This window comes from Rhinichthys klamathensis, unplaced genomic scaffold, assembly GCF_029890125.1.
Source record: "Rhinichthys klamathensis goyatoka isolate OS25496 unplaced genomic scaffold, OSU_Roscu_1.1 h1tg000552l_1, whole genome shotgun sequence".
Taxonomy (NCBI): Eukaryota; Metazoa; Chordata; class Actinopteri; order Cypriniformes; family Leuciscidae; genus Rhinichthys; species Rhinichthys klamathensis.
The window spans coordinates 279,604-303,601 of record NW_026607022.1 but is presented as its reverse complement, the minus strand read 5'-3'; the positions used below and the strand labels follow the sequence as shown (position 1 = coordinate 303,601).

General features: G+C 35.5%; 1 protein-coding gene across 3 annotated transcripts; it reads right to left on the bottom strand.

Annotated features, from left to right (window-relative positions):
• Positions 1-2,552: 2,552 nt before the first annotated feature.
• On the bottom strand, positions 2,553-23,954 carry si:zfos-943e10.1 (GRAM domain-containing protein 2B). 3 transcript variants are annotated; one of them, XM_056239036.1, is made up of 13 exons: positions 23,755-23,954; positions 12,070-12,222; positions 10,402-10,462; positions 10,241-10,313; positions 9,505-9,608; positions 9,008-9,106; positions 6,804-6,875; positions 6,532-6,603; positions 5,570-5,666; positions 5,411-5,479; positions 5,223-5,322; positions 3,166-3,273; positions 2,553-3,076 (listed from the first exon to the last, which is right to left on the bottom strand). In XM_056239036.1, the coding sequence occupies exons 1-13, from the start codon at positions 23,844-23,846 to the stop codon at positions 3,061-3,063; spliced, it is 1,116 nt and encodes a 371-aa protein (XP_056095011.1). In that variant the 5' UTR covers positions 23,847-23,954; the 3' UTR covers positions 2,553-3,060. The 3 variants fall into 3 exon arrangements, with proteins under 3 accessions (XP_056095011.1, XP_056095012.1, XP_056095013.1); XM_056239037.1 differs by lacking the exon at positions 23,755-23,954 and adding an exon at positions 19,094-19,199; XM_056239038.1 differs by lacking the exon at positions 23,755-23,954 and adding an exon at positions 12,508-12,647.
• Between the last annotated feature and the right edge of the window lie 44 nt (positions 23,955-23,998).

The following is a 23,998-nucleotide window of genomic DNA, read 5'->3' as shown; positions in this document are numbered from 1 at the left end:
TTGTAATGCTGCCCGAATCATACACTGTTCCTTCGTTGGCCAGAGGAGAACTGGCCCCCCGACTGAGTCTGGGTTCTCCCAAGGTTTTTGTCTCCATTCTGTCACCTGATGGAGTTTCGGTTCTTTGCCACTGTCACCTTGGCTTTTGGCTTGCTTAGTTGGGGACATTTAATATTCAAGAATATTATTGATCTGCCTTACTTAAGGTGGACGTTGATGCAATTTTCGGTAACACTTTATTTTGATGGTCCCTTTTGAACATTCTGTTGACTATAAGTAACTTTACAACTAGATGTCAACTAACTCTCATTAAAGTATTAGTAGACTGTCTGCTTAACATCTGCTAACTCTTTATTGTGATGATCCTCCAACAGACATTCTACTGACTATATGTAACTTTGCAACTACATGTCAACTTATTCCAACCCTAACCCTACCAGTCTACTAATACTCTACTAACACTCTAATGAGAGTTAGTAGAGATGTAGGTGCAACTGTACTTATAGTCAACAGAATGTGTTAAAGGGACCATCGAAATAAAGTAAAACCCAATTTTCTTCTAGAAACAAACTTTGTTGTATTATTTTCATGTTTTGACTGTAAAGCTGCTTTGATACAATCTGTATTGTAAAAAGCGCTATATAAATAAAGGTGACTTGACTCATAATTTAAAAAATAATTTTAAAAAAAGCAGTTCGATTCCAAAATGAATGTCTCTGAATCGGTTCCTTTAGCGATTAAAAAACAGTTTGCGCAAATCTTTTTTTAGTCACTAATGACTTCAAGTCAGTTTTGAATGAATCAAAAATGCAAATCATGCCAAGTGTGATATAACCCCCCCAATAACTGCATTAAAATTATTTTCCGATTTGTTTTACATGTTCTTCTCACACCTGGAACGACTGAACACTTCACATTAAGATTCTGTGCATGATTTAAATCGACACACAAGTACAATGAACAATACTTTCACAGCATTTACGACTGCTAAATGTAAATTAAAAAATACATTAACATATAAAGTTGTAGAAATTAACATGAATGCATTATGAACGAACATGAATCAATGGTGAACAACAATATACAGGTGAAACTCGAAAAATTATAATATCGTGCAAAAGTTCATTTATTTCAGTAATTCAACTTAAAAGGTGAAACTAATATATTATATAGACTCATTACATGCAAAGTGAGATATTTCAAGCCTTTATTTGTTATAATTGTGATGATTATGGCTCACAGCTTATGAAAACCCCAAATTCAAAATTAGAATATTGTGAAAAGGTTTTCATAAGCTGTAAGCCATAATCATCACAACTATAACAAATAAAGGCTTGAAATATCTCACTTTGCATGTAATGAGTCTATATAATATATTAGTTTCGCCTTTTAAGTTGAATTACTGAAATAAATGAACTTATGCACGATATTATAATTTTTCGAGTAATGTAAAGGTCTTCCGCTTGCTGTACATTTCCTTATTTTAAAGTGTTTTAAAGTGAAAACTGAGTGAGTATCCCTGCCTACAACATCCTGAACGTCCCATAAACACATTCCAGTTTATATTTAGACTGAACTCGATGAATAAACAATGGTGACACTGGATTTCCTTAGCACTTGATTTATTCAAACAATGCCAAAGCCAGTCTCACAGAGACTACTTTGAATTACACACAATGCAATAAATAGACCAAAAACAAGATGTTTACCAACATATTGATACAAAAAACAATACAGTAGTGCAATATAAACACGTTATGAAAGTTGGGATTCTTGCATTGTGGTTGTTGGGCGGTCGTTGAGGGGACTTTGAGGTTGCGACGCCCCGGCGACGAGTTGAAATGCTGTGCAAATCCATTTCCTTTTGTTTACATGGATCAGTTCAACTGGGGAATCTCCATTCGGAGAGTTTATGTTTGAAGGAGCGACATGCATTCACATCACCCACATGTGAAACTCTCGACGAGTTCGTGCGTGTTCGTTCCGAGCGCCTGAAGGATCTCCCACGATGCATTGCGAGTTAGTCCCAGCCCTGAGTGAGAGGTTCTTAGCACCGTCTAATACCCCAGAACGAATATAGAGCGCCCCCTTCAGGATGGGAGAGCGTCTCCACACGATAAAGTGCACTCCAACAGCAATCTCTTGAACATATTGCAACATATTTAGAAGAGAACACACAAAAATCATGCATATTTTGGACCGTTTTCGTCAAGTATCGTGATTTGAGTCCTGAACGGAAATGCTCTTTTTGGGTTTGCGTAAACATGCGAGCACTTGTTTGTTTGTTTTTTAGCCGTAATTTGGATATTTCCGAAGCAATCCGGTTTAGATGCGTCAAACGTCACAATACAATAAAACATTTTTTTTTACCATTTTTTTTATTTTTATCGTTCGGATTACGAAGAGACCTACGTTTCGGAATCACTTCGTCTACGTAAGGTATAAAAAGACGAAACAAACAAAAGAAAAGTGTTAAATACCTGATGTGAGCATTTTTTTTTCTCCTGTGCATAGACTATACATACAGTAATACATAGGGTTCGATTCTCTTCTTTTTTTATCGTTAAACCAAAATTCGGTTTAATATCGCAAACCCTTTGTACGAAGAAAAAAAAGAAAAAGTCGAAAAATGGACGTCTAGAGGAAGAATGAAGCCGGAAAAAGATGAAACCGTCGCAGAACGAGATAAAGGAAGCAAGCGATCAAAAACACAAAGATTTCGGGAGGAAAACGGACGACGTTTTTTTTTATGGTTCGTAAAACAGTTCAAATGAAATGATCACAGATGAAATGCTTTCCCGCAGAAGAACCAGATGTTTGTTTAGTAGTTGTTCTTGACACTCCTTGGAGACAAACCGGTTGTCTTTGGCTGTTTAGGGCGAGTCGCTGATGGAAACTGCTAATGAAAACACGCCAGCGTTTCGTTAAATCCAGCAGCGCCCCGTTTGGCTCTTTACTTGGCAGAGTTTGGTTTTGGGTGCAAATAAAGGTCCTTCCCAGCATTCCCTGCCGGCTTTTTTTTTGGTGTTCGTTCCACAGTTCAGATTGAGATCAGACTCTTTATGTTTCTTTGTACCTGAAAACACAAATAAAACCTGATGATCTGATTCGTCTGGTTTCACACAGTCAGGAACATCCTCAAACGTGTGTGAAAGGAGCATTTACCCGCTTTGCACAGTGAATTCGGGAAGGGCTCCGAGAGACGTCAGCTGCTCCTCTAAGGCCACGATACGCAGGCCGATGTAGCCGGAGGACAGCAGGAGAAGAAACACCCTGAGGGAAAATATAAATATTTTACAAAGTGTTTTTAGGAAATATTTAATAAATATTGTTTTAGGAAATATTTGTATACATATTTTGCAAAGGGTTTTAGGAAATATTTTAATTCGTTTTTTTTTTAGGAAATATTTGTATAAATATTTTACAAATTGTTTTTAGGAAATATTCCATAATTATTGTTTTAGGAAATATTTGTATAAATATTTTACAAATTATTTTTAGAAAATATTTAATAACTATTGTTTTAGGAAATATTTGTATAAATATTCTACAAAGTGTTTTTAGGAAATATTTAATGATTATTATTTTAGGAAATATTTGTATAAATATTTTGCAAAGGGTTTTAGGAAATATTTGTATAAATATTTTACAAAGTGTTTTTTAGGAAATATTTAATAAATATTGTTTAAGGAAATATTTTAATAAATATTTTACAAATTATGTTTAGGAAATATTTAATAACTATTGTTTTAGGAAATATTTGTATAAATATTTTACAAAGGGTTTTAGGAAATATTTAAGAATGATTATTTTAGGAAATATTTGTATAAATATTTTACAAATTGTTTTAAGGAAATATTTTAATTATTATTTTAGGAAATATTTGTATAAATATTTTACAAAGTGTTTTTAGGAAATATTTAAGAATTATTATTTTAGGAAATATTTGTATAAATATTTTACAAATTGTTTTAAGGAAATATTTTAATTATTATTTTAGGAAATATTTGTATAAATATTTTACAAATTGTTTTAAGGAAATATTTTAATTATTATTTTAGGAAATATTTGTATAAATATTTTACAAAGTGTTTTTTAGGAAATATTTAAGAATTATTATTTTAGGAAATATTTGTATAAATATTTTACTTTTTTTTAAGGAAATATTTAAGAATTATTATTTTAGGAAATATATGTATAAATATTTTACAAAGTGTTTTTTAGGAAATATTTAAGAATTATTATTTTAGGAAATATTTGTATAAATATTTTACAAATTGTTTTTAGGAAATATTTAATTATTATTTTAGGAAATATTTGTATAGATATTTAAAAAAGTGTTTTTAGAAAAATATTTGTATAAAATGCCAACAGGAGAAGAAACACGTCACTGTTCACACACACTAAACGAACCTTAACAAACCCTGAGGGCGTCTCCAGCTTAAACCACATTCCTGCGCATCACAAGAGTCGCTCGCCCAGAAACCACTCATATTCATGCTGCTTATGATGATGCGTCACGCTATTATCTCGGGTGATATGATTGAACGCGCCGCGCCGGACGCTACAATATCAGGCATTTCGAACTGGAATGATGCTGTTGACAATTAGACTACTTTATAAATTAGTTTTTTGGAAATACTGTGTACATTTTCTTAATTTAGTAAATATTTGTATAACAATTTGATAATTAATCTTTTATAAATATTGACTTATTATTATTTTACAAATACTTGTATAAATGTTTTCATAAATTATTTTTAGGAAATAGTTATATTCTAAATAGTTATATTTTCCAAGTTATGTTTATTTAATTTTGTATGAAACTATATTCAGTCAATTTCTAAATACTTTATACATAATTGTAAAGAAATATTTGTATAAATAATAATATTTTTTAAATAGATCAAATACTAAATATTTAGTAACTACTTGTATATTAAATATTTTTTTAATGCTTGTATAAATATTTTACAAATATTTCTATAGCTATTTTTTAAATACATTTTCTAAATTTACTAGATATTTGTATAACGATTTGATAAATTATTAAAAATATACTTTATTTTTTTAGAAATACTTCATTTGTAAAATATTTATACATTTTATTTACAATTTTAAATATCTGTATGACTTTTCTAATTTATTTGTTTAAAATATAGTATGAGTGTAAATTCTTGAGTTAATGTGTGTGTAAACGTTGCTCTGGCGTTCGGACTCACAGGATCAGGTAGACGAGGAGGAGTGTGTTGAGGTTGCTGACTTCTCTCTGGATCAGGAGCGATCGAGCTCGGTCCGTCACAGTCCAAACCCACGAACTTCCTGCGGGGACAGGAAGTAGAATCTCTGTCAGCCAATCAAACACAACATGATGAAGTCCTAAACTCACGAGCTCGTCGCGAGGCCGTACCCGTGTTCTCGTCGTCCTGAACCGGTTCTGAGATCCTCACAGTCGGGCTCGGTCCAGCAGCAGGACCTTCTGGAACACACCAGAGAGAGAGATGAGGTAAGGAGAGATAGAGATAGATATTAGATATAGATAGATGGATATTTGCGTGTCTGAACAAACCTCGTGTGAGTCTGGAGACGAGAAGCTCTGGTTGAGGACACACACGTTCTCCGTTCACATCGAAAGAGTCGTCCAGACTCGACTGACTCGAGTTCAGCTGCCGAAACACACACACACACACTGCGTTAACAGAATACTCATGCTGATACACACTGAACAAAGTGTTTTAGGAAATATGTAATTATTATTTTAGGAAATATTTGTATAATTATTTTACAAAGTGTTTTTAGGAAATATGTAATTATTATTTTAGGAAATATTTGTATAATTATTTTACAAAGTGTTTTAGGAAATATGTAATTATTATTTTAGGAAATATTAGTATAAATATTTTACAACGTGTTTTTAGGAAGTAAATTATTATTTTTGGAAATATTTGTATACATATTTTACAAAGCGTTTCAGGAAATATTTTATAAATATTATTTTAGGAAATATTTTATACTTATTTTAGAAAATATTTTGCAAAGGTTTAAGAAATATTTAATTATTATTTTAGGAAATATTTTGTAAAATGTTTTAGGAAATATTTAATTATTATTTTTTTGGGAAATATTAGTATAAATATTTTACAAAGTGTTTTTAGGAAGTAATTAATTCTTATTTTCGGAAATATTAGTATAACTATTTTACAAAGTAAACCATAAATAGGAAATAGTAAATAATTATTATTTTTGGGGGAAATATTAGTATAAATATTTTACAAAGTGTTTTTAGGAAATATTTTAATATTATTTTGGGGGGAAATATTAGTATAAATATTTTACAAAGTGTTTTTAGGAAATATTTTAATATTATTTTGGGGGGAAATATTAGTATAAATATTTTACAAAGTGTTTTTAGGAAATATTTAATTATTATTTTTGGGGGAAATATTAGTATAAATATTTTACAGAGTGTTTTAGGAAATATGTAATAATTATTGTTTTAGGAAATATTAGTATAAACGTGTGGTCTCTCACCACGAGTTTGGGCGTGTGGTCGAAGCTGTTCTCGGCGGAGGAGAAGAGAGGGCTACTGTTGGCACTGCCGTCCTGGAGAACCAGAGATATGAAGAGCAGAGGAAACATGTGACCCGTGATATCATCATCGTCAAACATCAAACATCATCATCATCATCATCATCAAACACTCCTCTTTTCCTTTGATATGTAATCTTTTCTGATTGGTTATGAACCCCGTCTTTGTTTATATAATGTTCTCAATAATAATGATAATAATGATAACCCCTCACCTCCAGCTGAGGACAGACGGAGCGCAGGAGTTTGTAACAGCCTTCTCTGTTCCTCAGAGACACGAACAGATACTGCAACGATCAAGGGTTTCATGCGGATGTTAATCAGGTCACAATGAATGAAGGAATGTCCGCTTCATATCTCACTCCAAAATAATAATTAAAAAGAGAATTCATGTGATGTATCGGGACATTTGATTAGTTTGAGCATTTCCGTGCATGATCCGGTTTAACCCCGTGTGTGTTCGTGCATGATCCGGTTTAACCCCGTGTGTGTTCGTGCATGATCCGGTTTAACCCCGTGTGTGTTCGTGCATGATCCAGTTTAACCCCGCGTGTTCGAGCATGATCCGGTTTAACCCCTCGTGTTCGTGCATGATCCGGTTTAACCCCGCGTGTGTTCGAGCATGATCCGGTTTAACCCCTTGTGTGTTCGAGCATGATCCGGTTTAACCCTGTGTGTTCGAGCATGATCCGGTTTAACCCCTTGTGTGTTCGTGCATGATCCGGTTTAACCCCTTGTGTGTTCGTGCATGATCCGGTTTAACCCCTTGTGTGTTCGTGCATGATCCGGTTTAACCCTGTGTGTGTTCGTGCATGATCCGGTTTAACCCCTTGTGTGTTCGTGCATGATCCGGTTTAACCCCTTGTGTGTTCGTGCATGATCCGGTTTAACCCCTTGTGTGTTCGTGCATGATCCGGTTTAACCCCTTGTGTGTTCGTGCATGATCCGGTTTAACCCCTCGTGTTCGTGCATGATCCGGTTTAACCCTGCGTGTGTTCATGCATGATCCGGTTTAACCCCTTGTGTTCGTGCATGATCCGGTTTAACCCCTTGTGTGTTCGAGCATGATCCGATTTAACCCCTTGTGTGTTCGTGCATGATCCGGTTTAACCCTGCGTGTGTTCGTGCATGATCCGGTTTAACCCTGCGTGTTCGAGCATGATCCGGTTTAACCCCTCGTGTTCGAGTATGATCCGGTTTAACCCCGTGTGTGTTCGTGCATGATCCGGTTTAACCCCGTGTGTGTTCGTGCATGATCCGGTTTAAACCCGTGTGTGTTCGTGCATCATCCGGTTTAACCCCGTGTGTGTTTGAGCATGATCCAGTTTAACCCCGCGTGTTCGTGCATGATCCGGTTTAACCCCTCGTGTTCGTGCATGATCCGGTTTAACCCCGCGTGTTCGTGCATGATCCGGTTTAACCACGCGTGTTCGAGCATGATCCGGTTTAACCCCGCGTGTGTTCGAGCATGATCCGGTTTAACCCCGTGTGTGTTCGAGCATGATCCGGTTTAACCCCGTGTGTGTTCGAGCATGATCCGGTTTAACCCCGTGTGTTCAAGCATGATCCGGTTTAACCCCGTGTGTTCGTGCATGATCCGGTTTAACCCCTCGTGTTCGAGCATGATCCGGTTTAACCCCGTGTGTTCGTGCATGATCCGGTTTAACCCCTCGTGTTCGTGCATGATCCGGTTTAACCCCGCGTGTTCGTGCATGATCCGGTTTAACCACGCGTGTTCGAGCATGATCCGGTTTAACCCCGCGTGTGTTCGAGCATGATCCGGTTTAACCCCGTGTGTGTTCGAGCATGATCCGGTTTAACCCCGTGTGTGTTCGAGCATGATCCGGTTTAACCCCGTGTGTTCAAGCATGATCCGGTTTAACCCCGTGTGTTCGTGCATGATCCGGTTTAACCCCTCGTGTTCGAGCATGATCCGGTTTAACCCCGTGTGTTCGTGCATGATCCGGTTTAACCCCGCGTGTTCGTGCATGATCCGGTTTAACCCCGTGTGTTCAAGCATGATCCGGTTTAACCCCGTGTGTTCGTGCATGATCCGGTTTAACCCCGTGTGTTCAAGCATGATCCGGTTTATCCCCGTGTGTTCGTGCATGATCCGGTTTAACCCCGTGTGTTCGTGCATGATCCGGTTTAACCCCGTGTGTTCGTGCATGATCCGGTTTAACCCCTCGTGTTCGTGCATGATCCGGTTTAACCCCGCGTGTTCGAGCATGATCCGGTTTAACCCCTCGTGTTCGAGCATGATCCGGTTTAACCCCTCGTGTTCGAGCATGATCCGGTTTAACCCCGTGTGTTCGTGCATGATCCGGTTTAACCCCGTGTGTTCGTGCATGATCCGGTTTAACCCCGTGTGTTCGTGCATGATCCGGTTTAACCCCGTGTGTTCGGGACAGAAACTGACCTTCTCTCCATCAGCGGTGCGAACAGAAATGGCGTTGGGAACGAGCAGCGCAGTGTTCTGCTTCTTCAGGACAATCACACTGGAGACCGGGATGACCACCTGACACACACACACACACACACGCGAACGATCGAGCCACTGTTAGACTGAGTTAATCCTTATTTATTATTTGTTGAATCAAACTGAATTAACATGCACCAATACTACATTTTTCTAAATGTCATAATCATTTGTTAACAAGTATTCATTACCTCAATGAGATCATTGTTTCTGCATTGTTTAAATTAATACTTTTTTTTCTAAGTGTGATTTTGTATATGTACATTTCTGAAATGCATAACTTAGACAGTTTCCTCTGATAACAGATCACTGTAAATTGTAATATGGACTCGTGCACTTTCTGTAAAGCTGCTTTGAAACGATGTGCATTGTGAAAAGCACTATACAAATAAATGTGGATTGAATTTCTTTTATTTTCTTATCTGAGGGATTATTACCTTAGTGTCCTTGAGCAGCACAGAGGAGAAGAAGCACATGTTGCTGTCGGTGATGTACAGACGCCCATGATAAGGCACTTCTTTCTGCAGCGCACAGATGTAGGCTAGAGAGACAGAGAGAGAGACTTTTTGACTTTAAGATCACTTTATTTACAAAAACATATACATTTTTAGTAAAATAAATAAATAAAAAGCAGCTAGAAGGAGCACAATGGGTTTAAAAAGTCTCAAGACGTGAAATAGCATCTTAGAAACACAAACACTCGTTTAAAAAAACAAAACAAATAAAAAATATTTTTTCTATCCTTTCCAATCAAGAAACTTCACTCATGCATAAATTGGAAGACAGGGTCAACATCGCAAATGCATTTGTTTATGCCCCATTTACATCTGAAAACATCCAAGTCATTAACCAACTTGTAATAGCTCTACTCTATTTAACTCTATACTGATACGGGATTTTATTAACCCCTTTAATACTGCAAACGCAACAGTTGATCGTGATCGTGATTTTAGCTTGCCCAAATAATTTTGTTTTATAAAACATGAACTTTTTTTTCCCTGCTGTTTTTAGGACCATAAATAAATAAAAACTTGTATGATGTAAAATTGGTTTAATAATGTCTTTAGCCTAAAACAGTTAAAAAACTAATGAAAAGCTGTGTTTAACTGACATCACGACAATCGTTACACGAGCAATGCCTCAAATCTCAATGAAAACATTCCTATTCCTCACCATGGAGCAAGTCCTCGCTTTCTGGGATTTCCGGGAAGAGTTTGTGGAATGTTTTGTTGTGCTTTACGAAACTCTGAGGAAAACGATAGGAAACGGGAGTTTAGAAACAGTTTCATTTACAACACAACAGTGTTGAGAAGAGCGATGAAATGCTGTCTTACACTTCTGGAGTTCAGGCTTTCACTTCTCTCCAACGGCCTGTCCACGTCAAGAATGTGAGACCTGGCAATACACAGCAGCAACAGAACATTATATAGACACATAACAGGAATATAGGCTTATATTTTATATAAACTTATTTTTTTCAAAGAAATTTAAATATTATATACATGTTTAGCAGAAATATAATGCTTATATTTTATATAAACTTATTTTTCTTTAAAGAAATTTAAATATTATATACATATATAAGAGGAATATATGCTTACATTTTATATAAACTTATTTTTTTCAAAGAAATGTTAATATTATATACATATAAAACAGAAATATACACTTATATATTATATAAACTTATTTTTCTTTAAAGAAATTTAAATATTATATACATATAAGAGGAATATATGCTTACATTTTATATAAACTTATTTTTTTCAAAGAAATGTTAATATTATATACATATTAACATTTCTTTGAAACAAATAAGTTTATATAAAATATAAGCATATATTTCTGTTTTATATGTATATAATATTAACATTTCTTTGAAAAAAATAAGTTTATATAAAATATAAGCGTATATTTCTGTTTTATATGTATATAATATTAACATTTCTTTGAAAAAAATAAGTTTATATAAAATGTAAGCATATATTCCTCTTATATGTATATAATATTTAAATTTCTTTAAAGAAAAATAAGTTTATATAAAATATAAGCGTATATTTCTGTTTTATATGTATATAATATTAACATTTCTTTGAAAAAAATAAGTTTATATAAAATATAAGCATATATTTCTGTTTTATATGTATATAATATTAACATTTCTTTGAAAAAAATAAATTTATATAAAATATAAGCATATATTTCTGTTTTATATTACATACATATAAAACAGGAATATATGCTTATATTTTATATAAACTTATTTTTTTCAAAGAAATTTAAATATTATATACATGTATAGCAGGAATATATGCTTATATTTTATATTAACATTATTCATGCTAATATAAATAAAGCATTTTTTGTAAATATTATATACATACATATTTATATATTTTATATATACTTTTAATAACTATTTTTAAAGAAAATTAATCAAATGTGTTCTTTTCTATTTAAAAAATGTAATTATATCGGATACAGCCACATTTTTCTGACATTGAAAAAAAATCCCTTATTTAAAAAAAACATAAAATTTAAAGAAAACAAATTCTCATTGATTTAAAAAAAAAAAAAAGGATTTTAAAGATTTAAAGATTTTTTGATGTGATAGTCACATTTTAGATATGGTAGGTAAAAATTAGTAAGTAATTAAATGCATTTAAATAAATAAATACACATACAATAATATATATATATATATATATATATTATTGTATATGTATGTGTGTGTATCATACACATTTGTAATATAAAATTAATCTCAATATATTAATTCACAATATAAAAATATATATATATATATATATATATATATATATTCTTTTTTTACATTTTTGATTCTTTATCCATTCACATATATCCATCAGTTTGGCAGCGCTCATTACAGTGTTTGCTGGGCTGTTTGAGAGCAGTTAGACACACACTTGTGAGGAGCGGTTAAAGACACATGTGTGGAGCGGTTAAAGACACACACTTGTGAGGAGCGGTGTGTGTTGTACCTGGGCAGGACCGGCCGGCTCAGGCTCTTGGGCGGCTGCTGCTGAATCTCTAGCGGGTTTTCCTCCAAGCTGAACGCTTTCCTGCTTCCCAGTTTAGCTTTCGTCCTCCCCTTCTTCACCTTCCCGGGGATCGTCCCACCGTCCACCGAGTAACTGTGGAAACATCGGAAAACCAGCGTCAGCCTCATTACGACCCATCCGTGTGACGTTCCCTCCGCTCTGCTCAAACCTTACACACCAATCTGCCTTTACGAGAACTTATAAACCACTGAACTCACACACAGATGGCTTCTATTGGCCATCTGTGGTCATTTAATAAGCTCAATACCAGGAACATCACTCACACAGCTCCAGGTTATGAGTTCCTCTCAGTGTAATGGTTAAACAGAGTCAAAGTAAACACACAGTTTGACCTCTATAACAGATCAAACTCCATACCTGTAGAGATGAACTCCATTTCTGCGAGATAATCGCAAACTCAGAGATCTACGCATCCTCCAGAGTGAGAGCCACACAACTGGCCTCAAGCCATAACACTGGAGCAATGAAGCAAACCTAGACGAGAAGCGACTCCGAGCACATCTCCAGCGGAGACGCTTAACCTTCCTGTATGCAAATGAGCGTGGGCGGGGCTTATGACGTCAGATGGTGTGAGCTGATGTAATGGCACACCTGCATGTGAAAACAAGTCTAGAAACACAATTCAGATTGAGAGAAAGCAAACGGGACTGAAAGTCAGAGCTTTATTTTCTTTTAGTGCAAGGAAATATTGGGAAAATCTCAGAGTAAAACTGGGAGTTGTGAAAAATATCATACACAGTGTTTTGCCAGACGAGAAGTTTATTTATGTATCATCATTCTACTCTTTTAATTCCTTTTATAACCGTTTCAATTTTCCTTGCTTTTATTTTGTGATTATTTCAATTCATTTCTGTGTAAAGCACTTTGAATTACCATAGTGTATGAAATGTGCTATATAAATAACCTTGCCTTCTGCAACCTTTTTATCACGATTGCTTTATGGAGATTTGGCTTATAGCACATAAAAATAAATAAAAATAAAAAATGATAGCGTTTATAATAGCTCTTTGTGTTTCATTACTGCAGTTATCAAGCACATCATTGCACTTTATATGATAAAGCCGAGTCGCCATCTCTCTATACTCGAAGAAGTTTAAATTGGAATAGTTTTATTTATAAGTCTATTTGTGGTCTAACTCCACTCATTTCTGTCTCTGCGTTTCTAATACAAACGTTCGCTACAATCTGGGTTCTGATAATGTGTTTATATATCGCACAGTTCCTCGGGAACAGCGCTGGCAAACACAGGATTATGATGAATAGAATAGTACTATGTTATTAGTAATGTTATATGTTATTAGTAATGGCATGTCTATGTTATTTGTTATGTTATATGTTATTAGTTATGTTATATGTTATTAGTAATGGCATGTCTATGTTATTAGTTATGTTATATGTTATTAGTTATGTTATATGTTATGTTATGTTATTAGTTATGTTATGTCTATGTTATTAGTTATGTTATATGTCTATGTTATTAGTTATGTTATATGTCTATGTAATTAGTTATGTTATATGTCTATGTTATTAGTCTATGTTATTAGTTGTTACATGTATATCTATGTTATTAGTAATGTTATATATTTTACTTATGTTATATGTCCATGTTATAAGTAATGTTATTTGTATGCATGTTATTAGTTGTTATATGTCCATGTTATTAGTAATGTATGTTATTAGTAATGTTATATGTCCATGTTATTAGTAATGTTATATGTCCATGTTATTAGTAATGTTATATGTCCATTGTCCATGTTATTAGTAATGTTATATGTCCATGTTATTAGTAATGTTATATGTCCATGTTATTAGTAATGTTATATGTCCATGTTATTAGTTATGTTATTTGTATGCATGTTATTAGTTGTTATATGTCCATGTTATTAGTAATGTATGTTATTAGTAATGTTATATGTCCATGTTATTAGTAATGTTATATGTCCATGTTATTAGTAATGTTATATGTCCATTGTCCATGTTATTAGTAATGTTATATGTCTATGTTATTAGTAATGTTATATGTCCATGTTATTAGTTATGTTATATGTCCATGTTATTAGTAATGTTATTTGTCCATGTTATTAGTAATGTTATATGTCCATGTTATTAGTAATGTTATATGTCCATGTTATTAGTTATGTTATATGTCCATTGTCCATGTTATTAGTTATGTTATATGTCCATGTTATTAGTAATGTTATATGTCCATGTTATTAGTAATGTTACATGTCCATGTTATTAGTAATGTTATATGTCCATGTTATTAGTAATGTTATATGTCCATGTTATTAGTAATGTTATATGTCCATGTTATTAGTTATGTTATATGTCCATTGTCCATGTTATTAGTTATGTTATATGTCCATGTTATTAGTAATGTTATATGTCCATGTTATTAGTTATGTTATATGTCCATGTTATTAGTAATGTTACATGTCCATGTTATTAGTTATGTTATATGTCCATGTTATTAGTAATGTTACATGTCCATGTTATTAGTAATGTTATTTGTCCATGTTATTAGTAATGTTGTATGTCCATGTTATTAGTAATGTTATTTGTCCATGTTATTAGTAATGTTGTATGTCCATGTTATTAGTTATGTTATTTGTGTGTCTATGCATTTTTTATTATTATTTTGTCCCCCGTTTTTTTTTTTCTTCTCTCTCGCTTTTTTATTTATTTGATGTATTTTGTGTAGTTGTGAGTATTAGGATGTGTGTGTTAAGTGTGTTATAAGTGAAGCACCATGACGGTTTCAACTAATTTTGCCCATTAGGATAAATAACAATAAATCATAGCCGCTTTCTTGACCAAGTCACTCTTGTAAAAGAGATTATAATCTCAATGAGTTTTTAACCTGGTTAAACAAATGAATGACATTCTATAAAGCCACAGGAAATAAAACTCAAAAGTAAAACCACAAACATGTGGTGCCTACATGTAAAGCACAGTGCCTGTAAACCACATATTCAAACCAGTCCTCGTCTTTCCAGCATTGAGATTCATGACTCCAGAACAGAGGTGTGACGTGCTGAAATATATAGGCTAAAAGACATCATGTGATGTATAATAACAACACTTCGGCACGCGAGCTATGCATCACACGACAGCTTCTAGATACACTGGGCGTAATGACGACTAATCACTCTCAAAGACAACGGAAACATTCCTGAGGGGGAAAGGTCACGACACACGAGGAAACAAGCGTTTTAAGACTGGCTGGGATTAGCTGGCGCATTGTAGAGAACTTAGCCAACTTTCGTTTGCTTGTATTTGTCTTGAAACCTTTGGATATTAAAGCAAACCCATGCATGTCGTTCACAAATACATTCAAAACAGGATACACACCTAAAAAGTTGACGGTACACAAAGTTCCACGGGTGAAAAATGCTGACTAATGTTAATCGCTAAAGAAATTTCTAAGGTGTATCAACATATGAAGAAACACCAGGAAATAACGCACATGTATCATTGCTTACTGTCTTTTAAATCTAGCAGCAATTATATAATTTCGTTTAATTACGAGATTGAGACTTTAGTTCTGACCTACAGAAGCAATCAAACGGGACAAGAGAACACAATTAGAAAACAACAAACTTTTGTCCAACTAGTTGGGCGAAACTTGAGATTTAAAGGGATACTCCACTTTTTTTGGAAATAGGCTCATTTTACAACTCCCCCAGAGTTAAACTGTTGAGTTTTACCGTTTTTGAATCCATTCAGCCGATCTCCGGTTCTGGCGGTACCACTTTTAGCATAGCTTAGCATACATCATTGGAGTGGACAAGACCATTAGCATTTCTAAAAAAAAAAATGACCAAAGAGTTTCGATATTTTTCCTATTTAAAACTTGACTCTTCTGTAGTTACATCGTACACTAAGACCGACGGAAAATGTAAAGTTGCGATTTTCTAGGCTGATATGGCTAGGGAATATACTCTCATTCCTGCGTAATAATCAAGAAACTTTACTGCCGTACCATGAGTGCAGCAGGCGTAATGATATGACGCAGCGCCTGAAAATAGGCTTCCGTCAACACAACGGAACTATTTTCAGGCACTGCGTCATATCATTACGCCTGCTGCACTCATGGTACGGCAGTAAAGTTTCTTGATTATTACGCAGGAATGAGAGTTCCTAGCCATATCAGCCTAGAAAATCGCAACTTTACATTTTCCGTCGGTCTTAGTGCACGATGTAACTACAGAAGAGTCAAGTTTTAAATAGGAAAAATATCGAAACTCTTTGGTAATTTTTTTTTTAGAAATGCTAATGGTCTTGTCCACTTCAATGATGTATGCTAAGCTATGCTAAAAGTGGTACCGCCAGAACCGGAGATCGGCTGAATGGATTCAAAAACGGTAAAACTCAACAGTTTAACTCTGGGGGAGTTGTAAAATGAGCCTATTTCCCAAAAAAGTGGAGTGTCCCTTTAAAGGTAGGGTATGGGATTTGCAAAACGGCCGGCAGATTTTAAAAATACACAACTCAAAAGGTCCTACCTTCTTTCCTCCAACGCCGGCCCTGACTCCACCCATTCGAAGAACATGGACGCGCGATCATGCATTTACTCTCTCTCTCTGTACCGGGGCGACTTGCACTTACTGTGACTGGGTCACGAGCTTTGAGTATGCGCACGAAGGGGACACGCGCGGGAGGGGGGGATGGTACGACCGTTTGATTGACGCATTTTCTGTCCAATGATTCTAGGTGGTCTTGGAAATGATTGGATCGAGTTTTTCGAGTGTCCTGCCCGTTCCACAGATGATTAAATTGCTTAATTTTCATTTCAGTGCTTGTAACTCAGTGGCTGTAAGTGGGTTAGGAATAGGATTTCAAGTGATTTTGAAAAAATGGTCAAAAAACAAAATCACATACCCCACCTTTAAAAGGATTAAAAACAAAAACAAAAAATTTAAGTTCAAAATGTAATAAAACTTACATTTTCTTAAATTTCACTCTATTGGGGTAAAATGAGCAAGTTTTTGACAGATTGCACGAAATTCGCATCGTGACAAATCCATTTAAGAAATTAAAACAAGTATTGCAAAACTATTTAAAACACCTAGTGACGGTCAGACTCAGATCACAAGTTTTTTTTTTACCCAGATCCTGGGTAGAGCCTTTTGGGTCCATTTTCTTGGGTTATTTTTTCAGTATTTGGGTAGTTTTTGTGTAACCCAGCTTCTGGATCAGATATAACTACCCAGGCCAGGGGTTGAGTCATTTATTGCAGGCTTTGTGCGACCTCTTCAAAAGAGAGCAGTGCATCTACGTCAAATTGTTGCATGTCTTTTGCAAAATACAGGTTTGTGTACATTTTTTGTATCTATAAATACATTATTGTTCTGTATATCGTTTCATTTTATGAAAAGCAACAAACAGGGGCGAGTCACCTAAACGAATGTCACGTCAATCTTTTCACGTGATGCAAACGACTGATGTCTTCCATAACATTTTATGATGTTATTAAAAAATATACAGATAATGAATACGTATAAGGTAAAAAAAAAAAAAAAAGTTCTCAGAACTGTACACCGATTGTTTACGGACAGGTTATTGAGTCAGTCACAGCATATTTCGGCTATGAGTGAAACGCAGGTATTATATAGAATATAAAATATGATTGAAAATAAAGGAATTATCATGCAAGCCAGTGGTTGTATCGAGCATTTTTAAAAAGGTTTAGAGGATTTAAGTTAATCTGTAGACAATTCATGCATAAATAAATATATATATATATATATATATATATATATAAAAAATAAAAAATAAAAAAAAACTACTTTTATAGTAAAAATTAATCAACTGCTGGGTTAAATTAACCCATTTTCCTGGGTTAAATAAACAACCGAATTTGCTAAAATGAACCCAACATGTGTTCTGTCCTATATTTACCCAGCCTGTGGGTTGAAAACACCCAGTGTTTTAGTAGCCCAAACCTTAAACCACATGGCTAAACCCTCAACCACGTTTCTCACAGTTCACTTTCCAGAACACAAGCTGTAATACCAGTCAAGTGAGGATTATCAAGCCAATCTGTGGGGCGTTTTTTGCACGTCTGAGCCTGAGGTCCAGTTGTGTATTCTAGCCAAATGGAGGCATTCTGGGAATCTACTGCCCCGGTGTGGGCGTTTACAGGAAACACACGTACAAACACTCCTCAGAAGCATTAAGTCTTTTGTACATGAAAACATTTAAACTGTTTGGCAAGCATTATATTATTTAAACACCCTGTTCAAACAGTAAGGTTTGACATTTGGAAAATGGACTATTTAATAGGTATCATTGACATTATAACAAAACTAAAGGATGTAGAGATCCTATTTGCACACTTAAATGTTGTTTACACATCTATTAACTCCATTACGCTGTGCTTGCATTACATTATCTCATGTACAGCGAGCCTCAAGACACGCAGTGATTGAAAACGAAGACAATGAGCATCAAATATCCCCTGCTGATTCATTCAAATGCTGAAGATAAAAAGCAAACGCGCCTTTCTCGATTGATATCTATATCTGGTTTGAACTAGCACCAAACAGTGGCATGAGAAGCTTCATAAATACGCCAAACAAGGAAATGTGTTAAAGTTCAAGGCCTGTTCCCAGCAATAAACTTTCATCACGCTTCCCTTTGTGCTGAGAATGAAAGTACATTCTTTGGAAATGACAAAAAAATGAAAATGATTTTCTTGCTTCCTTTATGAATAAAGAAGGAATTTGATTCCATGAACTACTCAATTTGTTTCTAGTTCGAAAGCTGCAACAATATAGGCCTACTCCCATAACCAAACAAAACCAGTTGTTCAGATTCAATCCACCAGCAACAATAACAAATCAATCCCCCAAAACATGTGGGTTCAATGACGTATTCCCAGCTGCTTCCCACACCGATCACGACTATATATCCCACAGACCACGTTATAACCGTCTCCTACCTTCTCAAATCCTCACACACAACCGTGTCCATGCGACTCGAGTCCTTCTCGCGATCCATCGCCACGTCTTCCCAGCTCTCGGACTTTACTGAATCACTTTCAGCCAGTTGCTGAGCAATGAGGTCTAAAGGTTTGCTTTACAGCTGCTCCGTTACACAAGCACAGCTCGATCAGGCCTTCGGGAAAAAATGAGATAATGAAGCACAAGGAAGTTAAAGTTGAAGCCGAGGGAGGGCTAAAACAATCCTCCGCCGGCCCACTCCGCTCACCAGCTGGGGTTTCCTTGGAAACGAGTGGGTGATGGTGGCATCTCATAATAGCCCATTTAAATACCATTGAAAGAATGCAAACTACTGAAGACAAAAACGAAGACCAAACAAAGGCCAAGCTATTGTCTTTGTGATGGGGTAGGTCGTCAACAAACCCATGGGAAATCTGAAGCAAGACCTCCACAACCAAACCAAAGATCTGACCAATATTGGAAGCAAATTGTAGATTAGAAAGTACATTTTCCTTTTCCAAGGTTTCAGTATGAACTAAACAGGTTTATGACTGAACCTGAACATGCTTTCCTAACTAGGGTTGTAACAATATATCGTGTCACAATATATCGCAATACAAAAACGCAACAATATGTACTGTGGATAGTGACAATATTGTGTAGGCTATAGTTCACCCAAAATAAAAATGACTGTGTGAGAAAAAAATTCAAGTTTTCAGAGTTTTAGTGTCAGTAGTACTGCATTAAACTACTATAATGTTGAATATAATATATAATAAATCGACGGGGGAATATTTGTGGGTCCTGATAATCCCAAATATCTGAGGTTACCAGTAAAAATGGCCTACATTATTGTAAATATATCCAATCAAAGAAAGAGTGCAAGCATATTCATCTAAAAATGTATTTTCAGCTTCAGAATCATGAATATTGTTATTCTGGTGTCTCTATTGTCCTGTGCTTTGGGTTTCCAGCACCAAGTCCAAGTCTATTCATTTACACACACAATGTAATAACAAATCTAACATTTTAATGAACAGTAAAAGAAAACATTAACCTTTTACCATATATCTTGGAGTATCGCAATAATATCGTATCATGAGTTCAGTATCGTGATATGTATCGAATCATGACATGAGGGCATCGTTACACCCTTATTTCTAAAAGATTCTGATTTTGAGAGTGCAAAAAAAGCTATTATAATCAATTCCAAATCTACACAAATGCAAAATCATACAAAACAAAACGGGTAACCAGACACAGCATAAAAGTTCATCAACAACCAAGATTTCTGATTTCTGTTAAAAGTTGAACTTTTCTCAGTACAGATACAAGGGGAACCAACACAATAATACACAATTAACACACACCAGGAAGAAGTGTTGACAAAAGTCATGCTGTACACTGGGAATTCAGACTTGCCACCAATCTAATATGTGGACAACAGCAAGTTCCAGTTCAACTACCATTGAACCTTTTCTCCATCTGACACCTGACCTCCTAGTGCCATGACAAATGAAATCATTATGAATCATCCCTGGCCAAATGTACATTACACAAGCTTTTAACGCTCATGTCTGACAATGAAAACCCATTAGCTCATTGGTGAATCACTGAAGATAGCTTGAAGATCCTTGTGGAGGCCGTAAAAACAAAGTCTTCAAATCTTTGTCTCAAGTTCTGCACTTATTTTTATCAGCACTCCTCAGTGCATTCTGTACTTTGGGTAATAAACAAGACGCCATGTTCTAACGGTTGAAGATTAAGCGAGTGTTTTTGGAGCACACTAGTATCAGCATAACATGATATTGAGAATATCAGGTCAGTTTTCATTACATAGCCTAAGCAGAAGATATGCACGCTCTGAAAGACACAAGGGTACTAGATCACCATTGGTGGATGCAAGGGAGGAACTGAATGCGGTTCGAGTTTGCTGCCAAGAAGCCAACATGTAAATCAGAGAGCGACAGGTTGAATTGTGCCAGGGTTGCACACCAGGAAAACCATAGATCATTTTCAAGTTGGAGTTTACCAGTTGAGCAAGTCATGTATTTCCCTGCTGACAAAATGAATGGACTAGAGCGGAAATAGCGAGAATACGGTCAAACCACATGTAAAGAATTGAAGGTCGGTGTGATAAATGATCTGAGTGGGTGTGTGCAGAGAAAAGGTTAAGTGTTAACCACATTATAACTTATGTTGAGTTCTACCATATAGGCAATAATCCACAAGAACTCCTATACCTCTAAAAAACCAAATCTAAACATAGAAACTACAAGAAGAGGGTGGATACAAAGCACAAATAAAGCTTCCAAACTACACTAGGATTTGGTCTAAAGAATCAAGATTACCCAACGAAAAAAAGGGCACTTGCCATGTTAACTCTTAAGAGACTCTTAAAAACGGGTGTAATCTTGAAACCAGAGTTATTGACTACAAACAAAGGCGTAGAAAGAGGATTGTGCCTTGACATCTATCGAGCCACATGGTCCGATCGGAGCCAACACCAATCCCTGTCAGCAAACAACAGCTTGCCACTTGTGGAAGGGGGCCAACCCTTCAACACAGAGGACATTTGTGCAAGTCATGTGATTTGAATGCATCTGTCTGACTTCCTCAATGTAACTGCTCTAAACAGAAAGAGGTCTTTCTTTCCATGGACCAATCCAGTCCAAAAGAAGACTGGAAACTCCACCCGAGAATCACATGAAACTGATCATATCTTGTTCTTTTGGCACATTTATGTCTTGGGGAAATGCAAATCTTCAGTATAGGTCAAGGTCATTAATGTGTCATGGGTTATTTTAAGTGGATTTTACCAATTCAGGGCGAAATGCTTCTCGAACTGGAAGATCGAGACGTTTGTTTGACTTTTGAAGGCAACATGTTAACAAAGAATCAAGAATCTGCTGGGAAATTACATATTTATGGGAAAATAGCTAACCCGAATGACCTCAACTCTATCAAAATACAGTTAGGTGTTTCTTGTGTAAGACTGAGTTTCCAAAGAAGTTGTGTAAGACCACAATTATAGCTTTATGTCCTTTACCGGTTATCTATATGAACGATAAGCGGCCAAGGAATTGTGGGCCCATAGTTTTCTTTACAAGGCCCGGAGAAGCCAACACAATTCCAGTGGGATGCAAAATTAGACCAGACAACTTTCCCACACCTGGAACAAGCTTTTGGTCTAAAAATAGAGCGCCGACAGATAAAATGACCCACATGTGTTGGACAACCAATACAATGGAGGACCCATGAGATCATCTGGAGAAACGCTTGTCAATCTAAACCACTTATGAGGCATTGTGATGTAATGACGGCATTTAGCGCATGCCGCAATTTGATTATGACACATTCCTGCTCCAAATTACATTTAGAACCACCATTGAAGACAAAACAGTTTGGCCAAAAAAGAGGTCAATTCGTATTTAAATTGCCCAAGTGAATGGAAAACTCACGCCTTGACGAAGGTTACGAATTTAGAGCATAATTGTGATGAAGATTGGTTTGTTTATGTCACAATCACAGATGAGGGTAACGTCCATCCATGCAGGATCACACTATACAGGTGTACGAATATCTGGACTGATTTGGTATAAGATAAGTTATATTTTCCATCCATAAATGGATCTCAGTCATAAATAACTCCGCGATTGGAAAATGTGAGGCAGGGAAATCAGCTCTAGTCTAAAACTAGCTCAGTAATACCTGTACATTAGCATGAGGGATGTGATCCATTTACAATACCGGCTTAACGACTCTAATACCAACAAGAACACTTGAGTACACATAAAAGGCAGATATTAGATTATGCTGCAGGGCTAGTTTTTAGGCGTTTGGAGGTTTACAAGATGGATGACAAGCTATACACACCATGATAATACCATAGTTCATACATAGTATGTCCAAAAACATACTGGCATGGTACATGGTAAAACTATGGTATTATTGTGGTGCATATGAAAATTATGTCAAGTCAAGTTAAGTCACCTTTATTTATAAGCGCTTTTTACAATACAGATTGTATCAAAGTAGCTTCACAGTGATAACATGAAAATAATACAACAAAGTTTGTTTCTAGAAGAAAATTGCGTCAACGTCCACCTTAAATAAGGTAGTAATGTTGTCATGGTATTATTATGTCAATGTCATGGTAAATTAAAAACAACACATTGGCACTTTTTGTAAGGGATGTAAACACCATGTTTTAAATAAGAAAATACCATGGTATTAACACCTAATGTCATCCCTGTACCATGGCAGTACCACAGTAAAGGGAATGAAATAAAACAATAATGATGGGTAGACCTATTTAATGTGGAAAACAAGCTAGAACGAAAAATGATAAACAAATAATTATACTATACAGACACATGAAGTAGCGATTAAATAATCTCTAATCTTTATCTGAATAAGATAAATCAGTCATCAGGAAGCAATAATGTCATCACGCACGCACGCGCCACACACACACACACACACACAGTGGTTTGTGACTATAAAACAACATCCTTCTGACCTATATCATTGCACAACGTCTGATCGCAGCAAACACACTAAGACCTTATAGTTATAATATAAACACAACATTAACATATTTAAATGCGCTGCGCATATTGTATTCTCGGATGTCGAACAGCTGATAACGGTCACTCACCTCTCTTTCATTAAATGCTTGATTCGCGATATGGCGCTCTCGTCGATCTTCCTCAGAAATGTTTTCAATCTCTCCCTCTTATTTTCCAGCATTCTTCCTCTACACAAACCGACACACGCCGACAAAAACACGCCGTTTAACGAGGATGCGATGATCCGGTTTCTCTCCGGCGTCCCATGAGCGCGGCCTGATTAACAAAATGAGACAAAATCGGACCAAGTGCTGAGAGCCAATCAGCGCGCAT

Coding starts and splice junctions, on each gene's coding strand:
- si:zfos-943e10.1 (XM_056239036.1), bottom strand. CDS start 23,846: ATGCTGGAAAATAAGAGGGAGAGATTGAAAACATTTCTGAGGAAGATC. Junction 9,107..9,504: donor TGCTGCTCAAGGACACTAAG/GTAATAATCCCT, acceptor TGTGTGTGTCAG/GTGGTCATCCCGGTCTCCAG. Junction 6,876..9,007: donor GCACCGCTGATGGAGAGAAG/GTCAGTTTCTGT, acceptor TGATCGTTGCAG/TATCTGTTCGTGTCTCTGAG.